The 19,130-nt window shown below is 41.3% G+C and overlaps 1 protein-coding gene across 1 annotated transcript in view; it reads left to right on the top strand.

Annotated features, from left to right (window-relative positions):
• ALK (anaplastic lymphoma receptor tyrosine kinase) overlaps window positions 1–19,130 on the top strand; it is a 243,422-nt gene that overhangs the window by 157,888 nt on the left and 66,404 nt on the right. The window contains exons 6-8 of the mRNA XM_009333686.1: window positions 6,297–6,428; window positions 14,341–14,472; window positions 16,206–16,306. Of these exons, the coding sequence (XP_009331961.1) occupies window positions 6,297–6,428; window positions 14,341–14,472; window positions 16,206–16,306 (365 nt within the window). The remainder of the gene's footprint in view (window positions 1–6,296; window positions 6,429–14,340; window positions 14,473–16,205; window positions 16,307–19,130) is intronic.

The following is a 19,130-nucleotide window of genomic DNA, read 5'->3' as shown; positions in this document are numbered from 1 at the left end:
TTAGATCCTCAGTCAACTTCCCTAATTGAAAAATGAGAAACTGTGAAATATAGCTAACTTTCTTATTCCACATTCTTATTTCGTTATAGTTTTAAGGAAGCTAGTTGTTACTGGAAATTCAGGAAATCTACATCACACCAACATTAACGTTGGGAAGTCATTCAATCAAAAGGTAGGAAAACTAACTAGACCTGGTCAAAAGCATTTCCAAGAGAACGCAGAGGGCCTGGCTAGTCTGAATGCTGTACGGCTCTGTAGAAAGTTCATGCTACTGAAATGTGGCAGTGAACAAGTGCCGGCTCCTCAGGTGTGCTGTGAGGCTTTCTTCAGTGTAAGCAATCATACTGGCATTAGGCAAGGCTGAAGGAGCAGATGTTTTAAAATTTGTATACTAAGCATAACATCCCTACTTTGAAGCAGCAGCAGCAGAAAGGGAGAGCGTGTTAGAACTGAGCTGGCTGAATTATTGACATGAGTGAGTTCCAAACGAGTAAGTTTCCACTTGAGTTTCCTTGCCCAACGTTTTAGCTTTGTCTGAATTCACATGTTTTCAGATTTGTTGGGTTTATGACAATATTTAGTTTCGTGTTGAAACCTCTTAAGTCAGTATTTCCAACCTAGAATTGTGTTGAAACTTTTGTTCTGTGAGAAATTTGGGCATTTTTATTTTATGGTTAGATACATTTTGAAATGTTGATATTTTCTGTGAAATTAAAATTCTGTTTGTACGTGGCTCTAATGAGCAAGATTTCTCGCCTTGGAGTAGCTCACTGTGGGAATGCTGCGCCCTTAGCACGCAGGGCAGGGGGTGCTCCCTCAATGGGAATTTATTTACTGTCCTCTGTCCTGCCTTCATCAGATATATGGCCCTGTTCATTTTATACCATAAATTATTCAAACTGCACTGTGAAGACAGAGTAAATAATTTCCTTACAGGTTTTTTCATGGCTCTGTTATCGTAACATCTTAGTTCCTTACAAATGTTAATGAAATGAATATCATAGAGCTCTTGTGATGAGTTTATTCCCATTTTATGTTCAGGAAGTTAAAGAAGAAGATTAAAGACAATTTACCTAACTGGAAAAATGGGCAAGCTTTCAGGCATATACAAACATGGACTGCTTTTTCTGCCTGTATCAGGCAGTCTAATAAAAAGAGATGGCCTCCTCCTACAAATGTGGCTTCACTTGCATCCTTAGGCAATGACAGCAACAGTAATGAGGCTGTTACAAAGATTAAAGCCAGAAATTATGAAGTGTTGACTAATTTTGGCTGCCTGGTGTGAGAAACCTGGAGTCCAATCTTTTTTCAAAGCGTTTTTTGAGGACATTGTGTTTTCCAAGTATCTCTTTTACCAGTCTCATTTGCAGCTGCGACCACTTGGCTTCTCTACTGGTCTGAATACAGGTGTCCTGGGCTGGGTGGCTGGAAAATGAGGGCAGTGTAGATTGCTGTGAAAGTTTTGATTTATGTGCTCTGCCCTATATCATGTTGGAGTTCAATGGCCATTTGCCAAGGATGGCTTCAGTTCCCTTTAACATGAAGTTGTCTTTCTCTTCTTTCACTTTCCTACCTCCTTTATTTCATACCTTCCAACCTCTCTAGTGGTGGAAGCAGGGGTATTAATGACTTGTATCAATAGAAAATTTACTTTGTCCTGGAATATGGCTATCCTCAGCACCAAGTGAGCTATCAGCCTTCAAATGTCTGCGCTACTATAAGGCTGGAGGGTTGGAGATGAAGAGTGAGGAAAGGATGTGCCTATCAGAAATGGTGAGTCATAGAAAAATCAATAATCAGAAACTCCTCAGAATTCTTACTATCCTTTTATAGCTAGACAGCAGCTTTTCCTTGTTTCACACAACCTTTAAATCCCCCAAGTACTCTCTTTTTAAATATCTCTGAGTCAAGGCCTTGAACTCAAACCAAAGGAGGAGCAGATGAAATGGAGAAGTTAATGACAAATACTTGTGACAGATAAGCATTGTCAGTGAGGTTGCACAATCCATGATTTTTTGTGGCGTTTAGTGGAGGAACGATGGACTGCAGCACTAGCCCGTTAGAAAATATTATTTAAGAGGTGTAATTAGATAATAGGAAAATTTCTCTTTTTTTGAGGGGTAGCACATATGGTGAGATAAGCATGGTGGAGTTCCATGGGTAGGTATTTCTTACTACATACATGTATTTAAAAATGAATGTTTTTCACCGTGTGTGCATACAGGGTCTTGCCCCGAAAACTGTTGGATTCAATTCAGCTGTGTCCAGCCAGACTCCTCAGGGATAGCCCAGAGAGCAGCTGCTTTTTGGTAAAACATTCACGAGGGTGCACATTCATCCCAGGTCTTTGCAATTGCTGTTCATCTTTTTTTTCAGAGTAGAAATGACAGGTTTTTTTAACAACAACCGAGTACTGTCCTATTAAGCTCTCTTGTTTTAATGTGCGCTGAGTGGGAGGGCTTTACCTGACTGTTGGTCCCAAAAGCTTTCAGTAGCATTAAAAATTATGGCCTGGGAAGTTGAATGTAACACGTGAAGGTATAATTATGTTCAGCTTGATTAATCCTGCATGATAATTAGCAGTGTAGCCAGTTTGCAAGATAACCCTTATCTTTGGAAATATCTGTAAGAATGTCAGTCTTCTCTCCCACTTGGCCAGCTGAGGTGGCAGTAAGGTGAAGGTTCCCATTTTGCACTGATCAAACATCACAATCTTTCTGGCCATGTTCCTCAGAGACACATACGCCAGAACTTGCCAGCGCACTTCAATTTCTTTGCTGATCAAGGGAGGGGGGAGGAGAGAAGAGGCAACCCAAGTCGGAGAAAATCTGCTGAGGAGTGAAATACATTCCCTTTGGCCCCACAGTCTGAGCAGTAAGTTGCTTACCCTGTGTTAGGCTGAGCCACATGATTTTCCCCTTTCATGCTGATCTGCTACATGGAAACTTAAGTCCAAAAGCATGGGCAGTCGAGAGCCCAGGCTGTCATTTGTGTCCAGGGTCTGCTACTGGATTTGAACACTGCCAAGGCTGGACTGTGTTCAGAAGCCGGACCTGTGAGGTACAAAGTCAGCACTTGTTCCCCAAGGAGTTGTTGGTTTCTCCTTTCAATTTAGAGCCTGAAATGCCATTTGTTTAATGTTGCTGTTTCAATAATGATTTATAAGACTCCAAGCCAGCCATGGTACAGCTTAATGACTGCTATAATTTATGGATGCCACTGGCTACATAAACACTGCTGTAAATATAAAGGATGTCTCCCACAAATTTTGCTTTGATACTTATTTGATACCATTCATTTTCCTTTCCTTACATATCATCTGTGTGTGAGTTGAGGCCATTTGACTTGGTGATCCAGGTCATTCTGGCTCACCTTGCCAGGAGTGATTGGGGCTGGGAAATGAAAAGATCAAATGTCTATTTTTTTTTACAAAATATTTTAATTAAAAATTAAGTTTCCTTGAGCTTGAATGCAAACATCTGCATCAGGTGGCCCATTAAAAGGGTCATTTGTATTTGGGCTTTCTTTGGCTACCTATTTGGTTTACTAGTTAATCATCTCCTTTATCCCATTCATTTTGCCTTTGTGCATACAGTAAGCAAGCAAACAGGAGACAGGAATAAATCATGCACCGTCACAGAGCCCAGCTATTCCCCGGGCTGCAGCTTTGCTATTTGTGCTCTAACCTATACAAGGAGCATGTATATATGCGTGTAATGCAAATCTGAGCTAATTCAAGCCCCGTCTCCGCAGAGATGAATGAGTATGCAAATCTGCTGCTTTGTTTTGGAGGAAAAGCTCCTGGAATTGCTTGATGTCTAGTTGCAACTGACGGCTTTTAAATACCACAGTCAGTTGACTTCAGGAGATTTGTGCTCTTGGGCTGCAACAAAGACACCTGGGAAGATAGTAGGTGCTCTTGAATGCCTTGGTTCCATTATAATTAGTGTTAATGCGGTCATGTGCTTGGCAAACTGAGTGCCTTTACAAAGTTAAATGAATTGAGTAAACAGAAAAATTCCATTGCCTACAATAACCCCTCCTCTGAATCTCTGCATATCATATCCCAGCAGCTGCTGGGATAAAACACAGACATTGCTGAAAAGGTTGCAGATAAACTGAGTGGGACACGAGAGCTGGTAATAAATGTGGGCATTTCTTCAAAACCATCTGTGGGGTAATTCAGAGAGACAAAAGTTCTTCTGAATTTGAGTAGGACTTCAGCTTTTTTAAGAGTGTCATGATGTTACTAACCTTATGGAAGTGCTCTGGGCCTTGTCTCTTAACTTTTCTTTAGGTGGTACTTCCAGCAACATGGTGCCATATAGGTTCTTTGCATAACCCTAGGAGAAGGGATCACCTACTGAGTTACCAAAGTCGCTTCTTACAGTTTTCTAGCATCCATTCGCACACTGACCGGAGCCTGCTGTGACTAGCTTGTGACATAAGAGCTTTGCTTCCGACACGGGGAAGGTTCTCAGTGATGCCTCTAAGAGTGCGTTTTTGCAAGGAGCATGGCAAGGCCAAGGAGGATATCTTCTCATTGCCTTAAACCCTTACCAAGGGGCCTGCAGAAATTGTCAGCAACCAGCTCTGAGTTACTTGGTCTATTTTTTCTGCAAAGCTCTCCCCTGTAGTCAGCCTTGACCTTGACTGAAATACAAGGGCACTGTGCAGCCTGTATGCGGCAAGGCAGAGTTGCTCTAAGGCAGTCAAAAAAATTGAGCTGACAGTAACACAGAGCACCCTTTTTGGGAGCTGGGGTCCTTTATTAAAAAGGTTTGGCATGTATTCCCCCCACTCCTGAATTGATTTGCTCCATAAAATAAGCTTGAAGAGAAATAGTGGTTGTTTTCCTACATGCTTCATTAATTTTTAGTTTTGGCAGGCAATATAAATAAAAGTATCAAGTGCACATCTAATTGAATCACCAGTGATTCCCAAGTCCCTGTAGTACCGGAGAACGTGATGTAGCTGTGCTGTTTAGCAAGCACAGATGAGTTAGGCAAACAATGGCTCACTCTGCCCAGAGGCTTTGGTTTAATCTTGAGCATTTACCCATTTAATATGAGACAGAGCAGGAGTTGTTGCAGTGGGGAATTCACAGCACAGACCTCTTCGTACTTCTAGGCTTGCCTTCTAGGAGTAGTGAACTAGAAGCACATCTCTGCAGAGAGTCAGGAAGGTTTTGGTGAATTGAATCTACGCCCAGATTTTTGTGGAAGGGGCTCTTGCACTTCTCAAGCGTGGCCTCCTCCATACGTACTGACCGTAGGATGTTGCTGAACTAAATCCTGCCCCTTCCAGGTGGCTGATCTAGAGCATGTGTCTCTTAGGACAAGTCCTTTCTTTTCTTTTTTTCTTTTTTTTTTTAAGTATCTCACTTGACTACAATCAAAGACCTCGGAATGAGAGAATTCCTACAATAAGGAAAATCATACCCATCGGGCTGGATGATCTCTGACTTCTCAGCTGTCAAGGGAATCAAGTGTCTTCAGAAAAGGACAGTGCTAAGGGACAAGTACTTAAGATCATTTCTGAATGGATGATACTGGCCTCTGATTGTAATGTTCAGTGACCTCATTTCGTAAGAGTTGGCTCATGTCCACATTGCCAGCTGCCTTTTGCTGCTTAGCATAGGAAAAATGAATTAGTGATTTTTGTGTCTTGGTAGATGTAGTCTGCTATGAGCTCCCTGACTCAAGGGGAGGGGAGTGCAGGATGCAGGAGCAGGAGTGGGTATAGAAGAGAAAGAAAACTACAAGCAGAGATCAGACTGTTTTCTCTGTTGCAGAGAGATTATGACAACGTGATACATCCAAGTCATAGGTAATACATGTTGACAGGTGTGTGTGATGAAAGCTTGTGTTCTTTCCAAACCATGTAGCCATGTTATTCCTGAGCTAGACAGAGAGGATATCAGTCTTCAGGACTGTCAGTCTAGCAGTAAATTCACATACAATTAAAAATCTATCATGTGTTGTGTTGTTCTTGAGAAGTACCACAGGGCAGGCTGCAGGATTTCAACCCTCTTTTCAAGGGTCAGAGATGCCTTCCAAGTTAGAACAGCAGAAATTCCTGTGGAACTGAAGTTCTCTGTTAGGTGGACCATTAGATATTTGACAAGATTAAACAGGTCAAACAAAATAAAATAATTACTTTATCAAGTAATTATTGGATTGAGGGGATTTCACAAGGTGTTCTCCCCTTCAGTGTTATCCAGGATCCTATGACCTGTTGGTTGAGAGGAAGGCAATTCAGTAATCTGAAGTGGTTTATGTTTTCTTTTTCTCTAGGATCTGCTTCTGGCTCAAAAATGGCTTTGGAGGGTTCCTTCAGCTGCTGGAATGGAACAGCGATCAGGCTGGGGCAGGCGTGTGACTTCATCAGGGACTGCGCCAAGGGAGAAGATGAGGGAGATATGTGCAGTGAGTAAACCCAAACCCCCAGGCTGCATCCTCCTTTTCCAAAAGCATTGATTGTTTTGACTTTTAATACCTGAGACTTTAGCACTGATAGAATAATTTGGTACTATCAAAAGACCAGTATCCTCCATAACACCTGCAGTTTCTCTGGATGTCTGCCTGGAGCGGACCATTTGATATGTTCCTGTACCCGCCTGCATTAGTTCTGCAGCAGGTTCTTAAGATGCTCTTAGTGCTTCATCTCTTCCAAAGTCCTGATCAAAAATGCAAAGGAAGTATAGCCTGAATAGCTAGATGCCTTACAGAATTATGAAATGTGTAGTTTGTTAGAGCTTTTAATCAAAATGTAGCACAGCATGTGGCAGAAGGGAGAGGAAGGAGAAAAATTGTAAGATGAAAAATGAGTGGAGCCAGTAGCTTGTCTTTGACCAACTCCTGTGTCTTTGTAATTCCTCTTGTATTCTATCCTCTCTTCAGCAGTCAGCAGTCTAATAAAATACAGCAGAAGATAGACAGCAGCCTGAGTTTTCTGAAAACTCGCTGTGCCTGAATACTTTGTAATTGTGCTGCATAACCTAGATGCTTTAGGACCTTCCTTTAACCATCTTGAAGATGCCTTATCTCTTTTTCTATACCTCTACATGTTCTACCTCCCGCGTCTTCCCCTTTGCCAGTCTACAGATAGTTAGGAGTGGTGGATTGTCAGCCGTATGGTTATCCACACGGCAAATATATCAAGAAAAATAATCGTTGAGAGTTCATCATTTACCAATTTAAAGTGTATGTGTCACAGCTGATCTAGCCTATGGACTTTTGTCGACAGAGCTGCATTGATTTGGTATGCAAAAAATGTGTTCCCTGACCAAAATATCAGTCCCAGCAAAAGCCTTTGGAATAGAAGAGGAAATTATTCTCAATTTAGCTTTCATATGCGACAGCTAGAGCAGGTGAGAATCTGGGTAAGGTAATTCAAACAAGCTGTGTTGATATAGGTGATGTCTAGACTAACAGACCTTTGCTGTTTCTAGCATAAACTTAACAGAAGAGTGACACACAACCTCTAGCAAATTCCAGTTCTTTGCTGCTAACAAAGAAATACAGTAACAGATTTTATTGGTGTGGAGAACAGTGGTTTGACCTGGGATAATCTAGTAAACTAGTTGAAAGCTTGAAATGATACGCTTCTCCATCATGTTAGACGTTGTTACAATTTGAAAATATATTCATTAATGACACACGCTCAGTGAACATTAAATTTGCTTTCATAGGAACAGTGTCATCACTGCAGACTTGCAGCTCCTTAGAACCAATAATGCTTCATATTAGTAGTTTTGAAACCTTCTTTTTGCCTAAGAGCTTTAAAACAGAGCTCTAAAACCTCATAATGGTATTTCTATTGTGTTCTACACTTTAATTAAAAAAAACTAGTAAATTATGATAATCAGTAGGTTGAATGCATTTTCATGTCATTGGAAGTAGAGAGACATATTATTTACCATCAACTATATGTCCAGATACACTGTTGTGTCTTTCTGCTCTAAATGGCTCTGCCTTGTGAGGGTAATCCTGTCTATACCAGTGGGAACAGCAGACCTCACAAGGTGGAGCTGTACCAATCATGAATGTAAACTAAATACCACCATAGGATGGGGCAGGCCTAGAGGAACATGCTTGCCTGTTACTTTCAAACGTTGGGTGCGCCTGTGGCTGGAGTCTCATCCATATTCACGTATCAGGAGGTGGCTCTGCTCTTGCCCCTAGCTGCCACCCTGTAACCCATGGTGAGCCAGTCGGTAAAGTCACCAACCCCTCTCTCACATATGCTATCCACAGGGGTTGGTTTGGTTGCCTTTTCCCCCTCCATGCAGCATTCATCTCTAGCTATTTGCATAAAGCAGTATAGCACTTACGTTGTGTCAGCAAAGAATGTTTTGAGAATGTAAATGAGAAAATGTAAAAAGCAGAACATATTTAACTGACTGTATAGCAGAGCGTCACTCCCTAGCTTGGGGAGAAGACCACACAGCTTGTTTTCAACCACAGGTACTGGAAACCACTGGTTCTTACTCCCAGACAAAAGGCCTGAAAAGCACCATATTCCACCCAAGCAACAAAAAAAAAGGCTTGCCTTAGAAAGAGCTTGAGTTGTGGGTATGTCTGCTTATCCACGTACAAGCCTGCTCAGTTCTAGGGCTGATTTCTCTGCTTTTGCCTCTTTACTGTGTTGAATATTGTTGGCATAAGCTTCATACACAAAACAGAGAAATGATCTGATGTTTTAGATGTCAGTTACATCTGCACGGCAGCCCAACACAAAACATATGTCATCTTTCAGCATTTCAGTTGTCATTTTGCTCCTGAGCAGCATGGATGTTTTCATCAGCTTTTTGCAAATGTGGCAAAAAGTGATTCAGATATATAAAGCAGAGAAAGGGGTTTCCCAAATGCTTCTGCTTACACGAAAGAGCTGTCAGAAAAAGATGTAGCTATGCTCAAAACTGAGGGGAGAGCTTTTAAAATTACCGTTAGCCAAAGGCTTCTATCTTTGAGCTTCAAGATGATGGGGTTTTTTTCCTTTCACAGTCTTTTAGCTGTGCAAAAGACTGATTTTATTTTTTTTTCCTTCCTATTCATTTGATATTTTTTCCTTTCTTAGCTGAAAAAAATCTCCCTAACGCCAGCTGTTTGTTAACATCTCTTTACTTATTAATGGCCAATGAAATGTCACGGTGCTTGTTCTGCATGCAACCAATTAGTCTGTGTAGAGAGTGTAAAATCAGAGAGAGATGACCCCTAGAGAAAAGCATATTGCTGTTTGAGTCATAATCAAATATTCTTGCAGGAGCAGAAGATGGCTTCAAAGAGGCAGATGTGGAATTAGATGCCGAACTGTGTTGATTTGGGACCAGACATACAGGTTTAACAGACTGATGGAAGTGCCACACTGGAAATTACTTTGCAGAAGCATACTTTGCAGACACACATTAAGACTTCAGATAGTGGTGGTCTTATGTCTTTGCTAGTAAATTCATGCTTTTATGGATTATAACTTACTGCAAAAAAATAACATACTTCCTCTTATTGTAGTAGAGAATCACAGCTGGTATGGTACAAGACAGAGATGAAAACTCAAATTATTTACTAATATAGATTGGCAGAGCTCTGCTTTACAGAAAGGGAGAATTTGTTTCAGAAGTTTTGTACTTATCTTTTTAGCTGACAATATCTTGGATTTTGGTTCAGCTTTTGTTGCAGGGCAGTGTCTGGGCAAACATAAAAGTTTTACTGAAAAAAAAGTGCATCTACTTTTGGCTAGTCCAAAATTATTTTACTTTCTGTCTCAAATTCACCAAAAAATTTCAGCCTGGGAAAATATTGCTTAATCAGTCAAAGCATGTTAGGAAAGTAATGGATATATTAAAAAAAAAAAAAATTAAAAAGAATGGAGGTGCTGATAGTATATTTATTATGTAAAGACCCAGAACTTAGAGGATTCACCCATGATATGACAAACCGAGAACTGATTCTTTCTTCTGCCTAAGTGAATTTGAACCCATATTTCCTATTTCCATGGAGAGTTTCCAAGATTGTGGTCTGGAGTTCTGGTCTAGTTCAGAAGAAAAAGGGTTACTCAAGTCTCTCCTGAGGTTGCTCTTCCACATTTTATAAATTTTACCTGGAATAGGGATTGAAAGTAATGTCCTCCATCTTTCAAATAAATCTCATACCCACTGGGTTATAGGGTAATTTTCACTCTTTGCCTCATTGAATATTTAAAGATGTTAAACACGTTGCCAGGTGAGATAAGGAAGACTAGTATCTGATTCATGAAAGGAGTGACTCAGGCTGTGCTATGTGGTTGGAGGAGTGCATGCACACATCTGTCAAAAGACCAGATGGCAGCTAGAATAGGAACCTATAAAGTTTGAATTTGTGATAACATGAGCAAGTGACCAAAAAAGCATAGATAATTAATTCTACAGGGGCCAGTTTACTTTCCAGGCAAAAATGCATGAAGAAACCACTGGAATCATTTACGTCCTAGTGATAGATACAGCCCAGCAGAGTCTTCCTGCAAGCAAAATGATGAAGTAGCAACCTGTTGCCATACAGTGCTCTCTTAAGGTTCTTGTCTTGCATACACTAATCCTTTTGCTTCTTTCTTGATCAAAAGCTGTGCCTCTAGCAACAAATCCTAACCTCTGGTAGTTCTGAACTCAGCAAAGCCTTCTGGCATTACAGGGTAACACTTTGTTGACTGTGTTGAAAAGTATTTTCCCTTTTTATGCTTCATTTCTGGTAGAATTTGGCAGACCAACTTTGCTAGCATAGAGGCAGACATTGAAACAAACTCATGTCTAAGATTCATGTGCTTCTTTAAGTTCTTTGAGTAGGTGATCTTTTTGCCTTCTGAGATTTCCTCCTACATTTGGTAAAGGTCCATACATACCAGAGTAGACTTTTATGCTTGTGTCTTCTATAATATATGTCTGGAATTTCACCCAAAAGATTAAACTATAGTATCTGGTTGATTTACACCTAGTTTTGAATAAAGTGTGTGCTCCATCCACTTCATAAATTATGCCAGTTGCTAATTTTTCTTGCTATTAAAGGATGAAAAGTCTGTGTTAAAGCTAAAAAAAACCTTGAACTTAATTACCTTTGAAGCAAAATCTAAATCATTCTGAAGGCTTGAAAATATTTGGTTAGGAACAAGTTTAACACCCTACAGCTTTTCTCTACTTCATCACTCAAATAAAAGCAGAGACTCTTATGTTCTCATAGTGCTCCAATCTCGCTATTCTCTGTCCCGTATCCACAAGCTGCATCTTAATCTTTCTGAGGTCTAAATTTTTTGAGGTTTCTGTCACTAATGATAATATCCAACATGGCAGGTTTCAATAGGCGTAACTCCTGCCCCCGCGTTTACTTGATTTTCCAATAAAGTCAGATTAGCTTTCCCTCATCAGTGCAGTGTCTGCGCTAATGTGAGTTTGAATTATAAACATTCTGAAAATTGAGAAGTACATGTCGATGGAAAAGTGCTAGCCAAAGAGCTCTTTGTGGAGTAGCAATATGTGGAATCGTAGGTACTGTATGTATTCAAAGTAAGAAAGAGCAGCAGAGAAAATGCATCCAGTGCACAGGACATCTGAAAATTCATAAAAAATTAATTTGTGGAGGAGGAATGAAATTTTCTGTGAAAGTAATAGCTTCTTATTTATGCCCTTACTTGTCATCGACAGTGAGCTTTTTCTGGCCTCCAGGCAGGGATTGCTACTTAGATGACTCCTCCTGCTGCTCTGACTTGTTTACATCATCCTAGATAGCGTATGGCCATGAAATGAATTCAGTTGGACACCGAGCCAAGCTGTTTCAGTAGGAATTCAGGGCACATTATAATTCGTCATTTTCTTTGGATCCCAGCCTCGGGCTGCACGATGAAATATAATCAAGTTCTGTAGAGGGGTAAAACACAAGGAAGCAACTCTCTGCTTAACAGCTCCACATTTAAAGACTAGGCTGAAACAATTTGGAGATTTTTAAAAGGAAAAACTTGGAAAAGCCTTAACTCTAGTACAGGTTTTGATCTTTTCATGACAAATTTGGGTGCTTGCAGAAAATAACAATAAAACATGGCTCTTGCCTCCGTGTCAGGTTCCAGGTTCAAATTTGGCCCTACTGAAAAGCCACAGATGTAAGATTTGTTTCAGTTTCCTCTGTGAAGTGAGTTGTGATTCAGGCTCCTAGAAAATCAAATACTCGTAGTCTAGACACTGCAGTTGTGGTGTTCCCCAGCTGTTTTCTCAGGGTAGACCAAGGAGTAGGTGAATGTGCCACTGACAATGAATTGCCTTTTGAGGTGTGTGAGTCAAAGTTGAGGCCCTGTGAGCAGGTATTTAATTGACCTGCAATGTCAGTCAGGGGGTTCTGCTGATACTTAAACATTTTGAATGATCTGGGGTTGGGATACTAGTGCCTCACTTCATAGATAGAAAATTTCAGAGGGACAAATTCCTAATGATCACAACAAAATCTGAGTTCAAGAGCCTCCTCTTCTCCTAGAGAAGCTCATGAAATTGCCACTATCACATGGCCAGCACATCCTCTTGCTTTAGGAGTTTGTAGTCTATCCTACATTTTGTAAGTGAAGAAATTTTTATTCTGATTTTGACAAGCAGTTGAAAGGAAAAACTAATTTCCTGGATATGGGGGTTTATAATGTGTTTGCACATGAAATTTCATTTTTATCTTGCAATTTTAAACAGATTTCTTGTCTCATTTTCCTTTCTTTCAAAAAAAACCAAAACAACCCACAACAAAAAAAAGCCAAAGATAGTTTTAGGGGAAGTTCAGGGGAACAGAGACGGAGAAAACACATATGGGCTAAACTGGTTTTTAGTACAGATTTGAGTACACAATGGTGTAAAAACTCTGAGAAGTCAGGAATATCATCATCCCTTTTATGGCTACATCTGTTCATCACAGCAGTTTTTCTGGTTTATCGGAACAAGGACCACCCCCACTGAACAAGCCTGTTCAGGGGCTTTGTACTGCCAGCCCCAACGACTAGTTAGTCTATATAGCAGGGTAAAATGACTGGTTGCTCTTCTTTACTTCTCTTCTGGCATCTTTAATGCCTAATGTAACTCTATATTAAAAGGCCGCCTTATTCTGCCAGGCTAGCTTTGTGCTCTACCTTTTTCCCCGTAAAACTCATTTTGTGCCCTTTTATTATTGGGAAGCCTTCTGGTACCTGGCAGATTGTCAGCTGCACCCTGGGTGCAGAATCTATATTAAGGATCATTAGTGATTCATTAAAAGTGAAAATCATGTTATAGTGGTTGTGATTTTACATGGCATTTTACAAGGTCTGTTTTCTGCTGAGGTTACTCAATAAGTACAGAGTCTGGCCTCATGTTGAAGAAGAGAAATGCAAAGGTAGAACTACACAGCAGTAGAAATTAGGGAGGCCGTGAGTGTTTATTGAGGATGATGGGAAAAATTATTTCATGAGTTTTGAAGGAAATGTGGGATTCGTGGCTGAATAGAGGATGTTCACCTATGGTAATGTAAGTATATGGCTCAGGGCAAGAGGAGCAGTGCTTTGCACCCTTTGTAAGAAGAACTTGCAATGTAGGTAGAGAAGGAGATGAAGAAGGCATGAAGTTACCTTTTGCTTTGAATGAGATGACTATTACTTTAAAACTGGTTAATTTAAAGGCAAAAAGCTAATATATCTTTATTGTTTGGAGCTGGAAACTTGCCTGAAATCCCAAGCCAGTGACAGAATGAGTGGGCTTCAAAGCCTGAAAGTATGGCTTAAAATAAACTATACTCTTTTCATCCATTCATCTCACCAAACAGATCCACAGGTGCAAAAATTGAGGCACAAAATGATTCAGTGCTTTACCTGAGACAGCATCAGTGCTCACAGAGAGAAGAGGTCACATTGCTGAGCTGGGCTGACTAGAGACCTAGGCTGTAAGCGAGGGGAATAATGTTAGCAACTTATCCCTGTCCAAGATTTCCCTCCATGGGGCTGCAGAAGCAGTGGTTAGGAAAGCCATCTCCAAGGTGTAACCTTGAGTGGGTTTATACCTGTGGAGCTGTAGAGGCCAGGTATTTAGGAGACCCCATAGTGTACACTGAGATGTGTCCTCTCACTTAGATGCATCAAAGTGTGTGGGGAGTCACTTAGTCACAATCTGGGGGTTGTTTCCCTTGCTACCACCCTCCCCATGGTCAGGCATACACATGACTGCACACGAAAGGACTGAGTAGCTGTGGGGGTGCCTGCATGCCCTGAGCAACCCAGTCAGAATAGTCACTGCAGCTTCTCTGTGAGCCCAGGAGTCTCCTCCTCAGCTCACCTGGGTTCTTCTGTATGTGTGTGTGTCTTTCCCTCTTGCAGAAAATCTTCCCTCTGGCTTTTACTGTTCGTTTGAAGAAGGAGACTGTGGCTGGATGCAGGGCTCTTCTGCGTCCCATCCTTCTCTATGGCGGATTGGAAGCCCGGAGCACAACCGTTTTCCTTCAATAGAAGGTGTGTGAGAGTAAATAGTAAGTGCAGAGAATGAACAGCAGAGAGCAAAAAAGATACACAAATGGTGGGGAGAGGGAATAACACACAAGGCACGTTTTCCTATGTACTTACATATTCAGCCTCCAGTGAAACAAAAGCCATCTTTCTACTCTAAGTGCTTTGAGCAAAAGACTATCCTGGTCGCTTTCTGTCTTGAGGATATAGACTGGTACTTCAGGTCTCCACAGCTGACACCAGATACTAATCCTGACCCTTTCTAAACAACTTCACACCAAGTATTAATCTGCATGACCCTCCTCCATACTGATCTGTTTTTTTCTTTCAGATTTTCCTATTTACTTCCTCTGTTTCTCTGTTCTGCTTCTTTTTTTCCCTTCTCATTTCCTAATTTTTATTCTCTGTGCTCCATTGTCCCTTGAGTTCCACTTCTATGTATAATTACTCTGTACTTGGTTCCTCTAGCTAAATCCCAGTAGTTCATTTCTAATCCTTCTTGTACAAACCCTTGAAGGTTTATACCTTGGGCATTGAACTGGTTGAGTTTTTGAACCATTGAACTGCTGGTTGAGTTTTGGCAAACAGGCTACCTGCCAGGATAAGCTTTTTCCTAATGCAATAATGTAAATCATTGGAGGCATTTATTGCTGAGGCACAGAGCATCTAAAGAGATACAATGATAACAACAGAGTTAACGGTATATAATCCCAACATTCCTTTAGAAAGTTAGATCCGGTGTTAAACATGAAGAGTAAGATACTCTACTTCTGTGTGAACTGGTATAGGCTACAGTGCATTTATGCTGTCTGATGGCTCAGCTCACGGTATTACTATTCACGGTAGTATTATTTGGACATGAGGAAAAATTTCTGTACTGAAAGAGTGGTTAAACATTGGAACAGGCTGCCCAGGGAAGTGGTTGAGTCACCATCCCTGGAAGTATTTAAAAGACGTGTAGATGCGGCACTTAGGGATGTGGTTTAGTGGGCATGGTGGTGTTGGGTTGACGGTTGGACTCGATGATCTTAGAGGTCTTTTCCAACCTTTATGATTCTATGATTACAGACCACAAAGTGATGGAAGCATAGGTAAACATGAAGGCAAAGAGCCAGAAAGAGGGTGCTGTGGGGAGCTGGCAATAATGTGCTGCTGATTCATGATTTGTCTGTGCTGTAGAGGCGATTTCAATGAAAGCCCAAATATCTGGGCTTTAAGTAGTGGTGGAGCTGGAGGGCAGTGCTGAAATGCTGCAAATACACATCTTTTCATGCAGAGCTGCCAAGGAAAAAACCTAGTGTTACTACTGCCGTTGTTCCTCTAGTTACAACAAATGATTAAATGAGCAAAGAGGCCTCCAGCTGCATTAATATTACTCTGGTGGTATTTTGCCATAGTTGTATTTTGTTTTGGGATTGGCCAAGATAAATATTCTATTCCAAGTTACTTTTTGTTCATAAAAGATATATTTTGTTATTGAGCCTTGCAAGGAGGATGAATCTGAAGTCATGGAGGAACAGAAGATAGCTGTAGGGGGAAGGTAGACAGACTTCTTAAATGTATTTCCCGAGTATGTTTGTTGGGTGAAGCTGCATCCCTAATAAATGGAAAAAGCCATCTGTTCTCTGGCATTCTCCTGTAGTAGGAGCCAGCTAACACAGGTTCTAGGGAGATTTCACAAACCCTGAAACCAGAAGGTGAATGCTACAGTTTGACCTTCTTCCTGCTCTTTTATCCAGGTTGTGCACTCCTCCTTAACGCCAGCAAAGCACCAGCAGTAGCAAACACTGTCATGACCAGCACTGCATTTCCAGCTCCTTTGAGGAACTCCCCCTGCGAGGCAAGTCCTAATGTTCTCTTTTCTTTTGCAATTTACAGAGGTTTTTTGTGTGTCTGACTCTGGTTTTCAAACACAGGCACTAGGTCAGTAGCACAGCAACCGCTTTCTCTGATGTCTTATATATAAAATATACTTGTTTAATGCCCCTGCATACAAGGGAAAGATATGGTTAGCTGCTTGAAATACCACAAAATGTGCTCTGAAAAGCTTGGCATATCTTGTCCTCGTTGTATGGCCTCACATGATGTATTACAATCTTCATAATTAGGTGTATATACTGTAAGTGTAAGGCAGCCAGCATTACATAAACCCGAAGAGGAGGAAACTTACTGAATGAAGAAACATTGTATTTGCAAGATCCAAGACAGAATAGGCTTCAGGACTGCCCCTGAGCTGCTCAGAAAATACGGTGCATGCTTTTGCTGGCACAGCTGGGATTTGAGCTGGCAGGTCTTCATCATGCTGCACCTCAAACCTACCAATCTTCATGTAGGCCTTGTTCATAGGTGCGCTGAAGTTAACAGCAGCAGAGATAAATTCATGTAGAATGGAACCAGGTTCTTCTTCAAGCAGAAAAGCTGTTGACAGTCATAAGACATCAACTTAAGCAAGTATATCAAGGCTTGCCAACCCTGCACAAATGGTTGTCATTTCTGAGTCAGCTGTACTTAATCCTTAAGCTGCAGATTACAGAAAGATGACCTGTCTGCATCTTTTTACTCTAGTCTATAGCCTCACAGATTATATTATCACTGATAGGATTTATTAATGACTTAGGACTTCGAACCATGGCTAGTGACTTAGAGCATTTCACATCTTGAATGGTCGCCCTGAAATGTTACACAAGCTCCTGGATTCTGGAGCAGAGGGATTTGGGAAAATCGATCCTAACAAAGCACAGTTTTCGTGTTTATTGGTTGAGCACTGAACAGACAGAAGAATCGGATTCTCCTTGTTCCACTGATCTTAAAATGCAGAAAGGACAAGAAGGGATACATTAGAAAGTTCTCTGGAATGAAAGTACATAGAAGATGGTGTTTCTCTGGCTTAAAGTTTGGTTTAGTTCACTTCTGTTGGATATCTCAGTTCATATAGCAAAGCGCATCTGTTTTTGCTCTCTTGATATATTCATGTCCTCCTTCTTCAGGAAATACGTTCTACCTTGTTTTTCCTCCCGCCTGTGACAAAGGCGTATACAGGTTCTGAACATTTTAAGACCTTGTTCTGCCATGGACCAGCAAGAGCAAGTGTTTTTCATAATCCACCTGACACAGGAATCAGAGTGAATGATTTCCCAATACGTGTATATTTTTTTTCTTGTGTATACAACAGTACAAATAATTAAACTTGCTGTCGGGGGAGAAGCTGCCATGTATTTCATCTGCTCACATGCCATCCCACCTCCGTCACTCCCCTTGGCACTTAAAAGGCATCCAGACAGATCCAGCATTGCAGCTGTCAGTAATAAAGAGTGAAGGAGTTTGGCAAGGGTTTTGTCTCTTGCCTTTTCATATAGTGTAAAAGCTTCTCTTCTCAATGAGCCCCTGGTGGCTTCAAATTGTATTTTACTGGAACAATCTGTCTGTGAACAGAATAATTTAATTCCACTTTTCAGCACAACACAAGAGGAGAAAGGAGATATTCCCCCCCTACGCACTTATTCCTCCAATAGGTGCCAACAAGCTTCCTTATAGTGAAATTATAGTCAGAAAAGAGGTTGTGAAAATACCATAATGCTGTCCTGCGTTTATTCACCCTCAATCACGTCCTGATTGAACTGGCTCAAGTTCAGGCACTAAAAGATGAGTTTTCTTCTACCTGTCATTGCTGACAGCTCCACCTGGCATGTCACAACCAGGACAGATTCTCTGGCAACTGAAATCCCACTGACAAAACTCACTCATGATTCATGAGGCAAAGGGATCTCAGCAAGTGTGTGTGAATTAGACCCATTTATTCTTCCACAGTCAGAGCAAGCCATAAACCTGCCTTCCCTTTTGTATTTGATCCAGCTCACATGCTCCTTTAGATATCTGCTTGCTCTCCTTGTGTGTTCACTTACATAGTGGCTAGTCCTGACAGCTGATTCCAGTACCATAGAGAGATTCGGCTCAGATTCACATCCTGCACTAATATATATTAATGATGGAGGCTGTCCTTAAGCCTGTCATTTAACATCCTTCCTTCTCCTTGTGTGCCGTGTCTACCCCAGTATCAACATGCCTAGCTCAGCTGAACTCCTGGGGATGAGACTGAATGTGCTGCCCTGGCTACTTAGCTCAATCACCTCTGCTGGGTGAGTAGAGCTTACCCCTGCTCTGTGCGCAGGACTTTATCAAAGGCCTTATGCTGCAAGCCCTGAGAGCAACAAGGCCAGCAGACGTCCCCAGTTTGCTGATCCTGACTCCCTTCTCTTCTCTCCCTGCTACGTGGAAGCTCTGGGACACTACTAGACCCGCTGTTTACTGAAGCTACTATTTTTTCCCCTTATCCCTTAATTTGCTTTTATTTTATCCAGTCATGTTAGATAATTACACCCACCATAGCAAATGCTGACACCCTGCTTTTTAGCCTGGGGTGTATGTAGGAGTTAATTACTTCAACCTCAGTGTGAGGAGCATTACCTGCTGCAGTACCTGCAGTACCAGGCTGGAGGATTCTGGGTTTTGGCCAGAATGTCCATGGAACCAGGGTTCAATGCTGATAAGGAAGCAGTCAAGCAGTCCACAGCAGGTGCCAGCCACAAAGAATTTGCCAATGCTTCAGGCTTGATTTTGTCCCTCAGCCTGGCTGTTTAATCTTCCACTGTGATAGACTGGCAACA

Source organism: Pygoscelis adeliae, unplaced genomic scaffold (assembly GCF_000699105.1).
Source record: "Pygoscelis adeliae isolate BGI_AS28 unplaced genomic scaffold, ASM69910v1 Scaffold1, whole genome shotgun sequence".
Taxonomy (NCBI): domain Eukaryota; kingdom Metazoa; phylum Chordata; class Aves; order Sphenisciformes; family Spheniscidae; genus Pygoscelis; species Pygoscelis adeliae.
Note: the sequence above shows the minus strand (reverse complement) of the source record. Positions and strands in the feature narration are given on the sequence as shown.